The following is a 5,857-nucleotide window of genomic DNA, read 5'->3' on the forward strand; positions in this document are numbered from 1 at the left end:
GCCAAAAAAGTTAAGAGATGTTAAAAGCAAGCTTATAATGAAAATTACCATATGCCACAACTTTAATTATATGGAATCATTTCTGTGGCTGCATAATAAAAGCTTACAGAAAACCCTCTGCAGAGAGTATGATGACATTTTGGAGCCTTGTTGATCCTTGAACACAGCCCCCTCCCATCCCAACCCTGAAAACAATTGCTGGGATGCCAGTTAAAAAACGAATAAGTCTCCCTGTTTTCAAGTCCTTGTGAATTTTTCAATGTTATAAGGTTAAATAAGCCACAGAACAGCAAGATAACAATGGAGTGAGCCTAACTTCTGCTCAGGTGCTAATGTAGCCATTTAATCTTACATCTGAGGTATATGATAAGCATTACTGTACTGCCACACTACCTATGTATTGATTCAATAAGCATTTATCTGAAGTATATGCCCAGCTGAAACAATACCTATTTTTCCCCCTCAACCCATTTTGTAAAATTGGCTTCAAACCACATTGGTGGTAATCACTCAGCTTCACCCTCATCGTTGATGTCACCATTCCCGTAGTAATGAATGTACTTCAAACAGGGGAAAGAGAGCAGGCTATTTAAAGGATAAAAATTGGAGGAAAAATGAAATGAGAACAATGCTTTATGTGTTGGAAATTTTTAAACTTCTAAATATTTAATTTTAAGTCCATTTTCATCAAGCATGCATGCCCTGAGACTTTCCAGACTTCATCTTGGCTTTTGTGGGTAGAGGAAACCATCCTTTCTGAGTCTGGATAGACACCATCATGAATGTCTTTACATGATCTGTGCTTTCAGGCAGTTTGGTTAGAGCAGCCTCATTTGGCACACTTAATGCTGACTTTTCCAGCAGTGCTGGTTGCCACTCGTTGCCCTTGGTTTCAGTGTGCATTGTGAGTGGGGATTTTCCAGGTAGCGAGTTATCCAGTCACTGAAGCATCCCAGATCCCCGCTGGCTTCTGTAGAACAATGGCCTTGGTGCACTTTGCTCCCTGACTTAAACTGGTGAGAAGTAAGCCAGTGGAGCAACTTTAGCAACTGCTAAAGTAACTGTGAGAACAAAAATATCCCTGCCCCATTTCATCACTGCAATAGAGTCTGTTCTGCTTATTTTAGGCTGTGCTGGAACAGCTTCCGAGGAATCCTGCTAGCAAGCAGGATTCGTTACAGTGTGGTTAGCGAAGACCCCTTTAAAGAAACACAAGTGCAAAAGTCTCAGGATTATCCTTAGGCAAGGACAAAATCAGTAGTATTGCCCTAAGTGCATCAGCTATCTAATAAGAGACCACTTAGGCCTTTCTGTATTCTGACCTCATTTGATTTTAATACCTTCATGTTTCTTGAACAAGAACATCATCTTCTCATCAGCTGACTGCTTAAATTACAGTGACAGACCAATTAAGACTAACATCACATTACACAAGCATGGTAATCTCTGAGTAGAAGTGTGCGCACAGATGTCTCTTACAGCTATGACCTCTAGCAAGCATAAATGGGAAAATCTGTCTTTGTTTCTCAACCCTTTTGATGTCTTGGGCAACATTGCTAGAGTGCTTTTCCATTTGGGAGATCAAGTTTTGCTTCATCAGGTGTATGTACGCACATTTTGAGACTTCCTAGAATTCTTGTATTGTTACAAATCTTACTGCTGGTCACTGTTTTGATTTATCAGTTTACAAATTTTTGCTGGCTAGAAACCGTTCTAACTACTTGGTGTGTCTTTTTTTCCTCCTTTACTGCATGCTGATGACTGCAGGGAAGGAGGAGTAAGTTTCTTTTAATGATATTTCACATTCTAGCTGTAGTTGTGCATTAACTCTTTGGAAACTCTTCGATGTTGTACAAAAATCCACAGTGTTCAGAGAGTACGAGCTTAAATCCAAAGTAAGTTACTGTGGCTTGGTAATGCTATCAGTTGAACAGCAATGACTGACTCTGTGAAACTAGTTTAAGAGAACATGTTTTGCCCCACAGTTGGAGGGAGGGATGTGTTTATGGTCAGCTGATGCTCTGCAGCTCTAGATTTCAGAAACTCAGTAGGTTTGACCATGCATCCCTATTTTAGTACAGAAGGAATAAGGATGAAAGGTTTCACATTTTATTTCTAGACAAAGACCCTTTCAGGCCGTTCAGCTTAGCTGATAAATGTTTAGCTGGAATGGACGTGTTTCGGTACAGATTAAAACCTCCTCAGTTTGTGTCCTGACTTGCTCAATCAACTGCTTTTCATACTAGCTAGAATACCACCAATGAAGATGGTGCCTGTGGGAATGTGATTGAAATCCCTTTGAAGACAAAGGAAACATTACCAGAGTCTGCTCCGGGCTTCTCTTCTTCCTCGTATATGTTGCCTTTAGTCTGCTGGTATAAAAAAATTGCTAACATCATTTTGAAAGACCTGTGTTTCTTCCATTTCAGTGAAGCAGAGCTGGTATTTGAGGAGTTTGCTCGTCAACAGCTAAAAGATATGCTTGATGATGAAGACAAGAATATGTCCTCAACTGATGAGTGACTAAATGAACAAGCTGCCAGAGAAGCTATGTAGTCTGGCATCAATTAGAAATTTAGGACCTAGGTTTCTAGTAAACTGCATTTTCTCAGTGCATGCGTGGTTTTCCAGGGATCAACCCTGACATCAGTGGACATAAAATCATGAATGTCTGTTGCTTATTAAAAGTTTCAGCTTTGGAAGAATGTAGCAAACTCAAAACCTGATGCTTACTCGAGCTACTGGAGGAGGACAGGAAGGCTGCCATGCCATGACTTCTGCTTTCAGGGCTACCTAATAAAAAGGTTGGTTGCTTTCACCACTGATGAGAGCTTAAATGATGGTTTGTGCAGCCTGCCTAGACTTACTCAGGGTCAAAGAGTCTCTGACTTTGAAATGCTAGTGAACCAAGTCCTAGTCTGAAAGGCTGGCTTGCAGCCTTTGGTGATTCATTGAAGTTCCTCAGCGGACTGTACAAAACTGATTTTATTCCCTTCCAGCTGCTTTTGCATTTATGCTTTACCAAACTCATCTGTCCCCCTGTGTAGCTGACATCCACTTTATGTACCATTAAATGTCTTGCAAGTCATCTTCCACAGTGGCTATAATGCTGAGATACAATGTTAGCTTTCTAGCAATATTCTTAACACCTCTGTTATTAAAGATGAGAGAAATGTGCACTGTCCGTGAATTCCTTAACAAAGCTCCCTATATACAACCCCAAACAGAGAACTGCTGGTCCAGGTTGATCCTATATTTAATCTAGTTTCCTTTATGCAACAGTGCTTCAAAAGAGGGTGCAGTAAAATTGAGGAGAAAATTATGGGGCAGCCTGCCCTGAGGAGCCTTTTCCAACATCCGTCTGCCAGAGGTGGTTGGTTTGTGCTCTAAGAAATGAAATTGTATTCTGCAAACTTTGTTCTCACTTCTTGATCTGGATATTCTCATTATCCATGTAAATGTCTAATCTTCTCCTGAATACCACTTATATTTTGGCTAAAGTGAGTTGTATCAGCTAATTACATTTTGCATGTAAAACAACTGGTGTTTTCTTTTTCTTGTTTTTGCTCTAAACCTGTTTTTCAATGTCTCTGGTTTAAATTCTCCTGGAAAGTCTGAATGCAGGGCCTACATTTATTAATATAAACTTATGTTTCCCACTCTACGCACCAGAAAATGGAATTAAGGGCTTCTCACTTATATCTTAGTTAGCAATGATGTGCTTTTAACAGAGAAGAAAATAAGGGAGATGTTTTTGAGATGTCAGTTTCCTCCCAGCAGGAGCGGGACTCCTGGTAAAGCCTGCTGTAAGTGCGTTGCACTTCCATCCTGCTTCAGACTGCAGAGGCTGCACAAACCCAGCTTGCCCACTCTCTGGCTTAGGTTACTATCGATAACTGCAACAAGCCAAAGCAGCCTGCTTTGGCGAAAAGCGTGGGCTGTGCTCTGGCATTTCTGCAGAAGTGTTCTATATACAGGCCTTGGTTTTTGAGCAGTGGCTTGTTTGTTTGTTTGTTCTTATTGATGCCATCATGGTTACAAGCCCTACTTTTACAGATGGTCCAAAGGCTTTAACCAAACAACTTTATATGCAGCCTCTAACACTTACAAATAGGTTGGGTTAAAAGTAAAGCCTTCTCCTGTTTTTGCTTCTGTAAACTGGTCTTGGGGAAGATGCTGAAAGCAGTGAGTTAAGACCACAGCTGATTTCACAGTTCCATCAGTGCTCTCACCCGATACCACCATTCAGGGTGTTTGGCTCCCTTAGTCATAGCTGTCTCACCTTGGATGAAAGTGCAAGAGGCTGTATGTTTGCTCTGCTCTTTCTAAGCACAGTGTGCTTTGCTGCTAAAGAAGCCCTGTAGCTGTTCTCAGGTGTTTGTGGTCAGTATAATTTCTGTGTGATTTCAGCTTTGGGTTTGGGGGAGGGTTAGGCATTTGTACCTAGACTTCTGGGAGGGCTATTTTAATGATTGCTCTGATATTTTTATTACTAATTTTTTGGTGGCTCAGGAAGAATACACTGATATGGTAAGGTTGAGCAAATTTTTGGTAGTGAGTATGCTGGTCTCGGAAAGCTGGTATTCAGGAAATCATTTAAAGATGTTAGGAGGAGGGGGGACAGTCTTCCAGTCTTGCTTCAAAGTGTGGCTTCCTCTGCAGAGGCATTTCCTTCAGTGTTCCTGGCTACTGGACCTGTAAGTATGGGACTAACAGACTTAGAGGCCTGATTCCTCTTTTTTTTTTTTTCTTTTTTTTTAATATGTCAACCTCATTAGGTGCCTCTCTCGCTGCCTCAAGTTCATATGCAATGATGACTTCTGTAAGCTATGTAACAAAATCACAGTGCACTGTGCTGGGCAGTGGGGAGGAATCAAAATGGTTATTAAATCTGTTGGTTTGCCCAGGCTTAAGAAAGCACTTTCAGACTTTGACCGTTTGTTTAGCCTATGCTGGACGTTTGCTCGGAGAGCATTTTCTGCTGGTTCCTTCAGCTCACCCTCCTCTGCCCTTCAGTCAGCACATGCTGAACTCTGTCAGCAGAAGAGAGTCTCTAGCTGCAACTGTTTGCCTTTTATCTTTCCTTTGTTCTGATTCTGATATTATGTTGATCTTCCACCGAGTCAGACCTGTAGCCTGCTAGTCCTATTTACAGCTGAGGGAGAGCAGTCCCATTTCCCTGACTCTGTGCCTTTGATGTGGTGGGACTCCATTTATAGAAAGCCTGCCAGCCCCAGGAGAGGGACGCACTGCAGTAGTGATAGCATCTCTGAAACTGCTGCTTTTGAACAGAGCTTTTATCAAATATGTGGCCTCTGTGCTTTAGCTGTCTGGTGGCGGGCCTGGTTTAGTGACAAATGCTTTCCCCTCATCGATTGTCATGAAATCCCAGCTGAAAAGCTCCATACTGTCCCATCGCTGCAGCTAACGGGCGTTAGAGAAACAAGCGCTTCAGAGCTGAGTTACCTCATGCTCGGGGAGCCCATGAGGAATGGTGTGCGGGACGGCTGAGTCAGGCAAGTGTGTTTCTGCACTGAAAAATAAAGTGGTGTTTGGCAGCAGGAGCCTGCTGTGGTGCTGAGGGAGCAGCAAGCCTCTATGTAAGATGGAGCAGGTGCAAAGCACCTTTTGGTGCAGGAGGCTCGTACTGATTTAGCTCAGTATTTTATTAAATCCAGGGGAACAATTAGAGTGCTGGGAACAGCCTCAAGCAGCGGGGCTGAGATTCAAGCTTTTGGGCTCACCTCCTCAGAAAGGCCTTTTCTCTGACACCAAACAGCCACGGGGGTGTTTGGACCGAGCAAGGGCCAGTGTGAACGATGCTCGGGTGGGAGCGCTCGTGCCGGTTCGCCGCGAG

General features: G+C 42.7%; 2 protein-coding genes across 3 annotated transcripts in view; both read left to right on the forward strand.

Moving 5' to 3' along the window:
• The window catches only part of SAG (S-antigen visual arrestin), a 15,627-nt gene extending 12,981 nt beyond the window's left edge, over positions 1-2,646 (forward strand). The window contains exon 14 of one of the 2 annotated variants that reach the window (XM_035894973.1): positions 2,430-2,646. In XM_035894973.1, coding sequence (XP_035750866.1) covers positions 2,430-2,523 — 94 coding nt within the window. In that variant the 3' untranslated portion in view covers positions 2,524-2,646. The remainder of the gene's footprint in view (positions 1-2,429) is intronic. The other variant, XM_035894972.1, reaches the window with a different exon arrangement.
• DGKD (diacylglycerol kinase delta) overlaps positions 1-5,857 on the forward strand; it is a 68,190-nt gene that overhangs the window by 4,142 nt on the left and 58,191 nt on the right.

The sequence above is a fragment of the Egretta garzetta genome, unplaced genomic scaffold, assembly GCF_000687185.1.
Source record: "Egretta garzetta isolate BGI_Z169 unplaced genomic scaffold, ASM68718v1 scaffold775, whole genome shotgun sequence".
In the NCBI taxonomy this organism is placed as follows: Eukaryota; Metazoa; Chordata; class Aves; order Pelecaniformes; family Ardeidae; genus Egretta; species Egretta garzetta.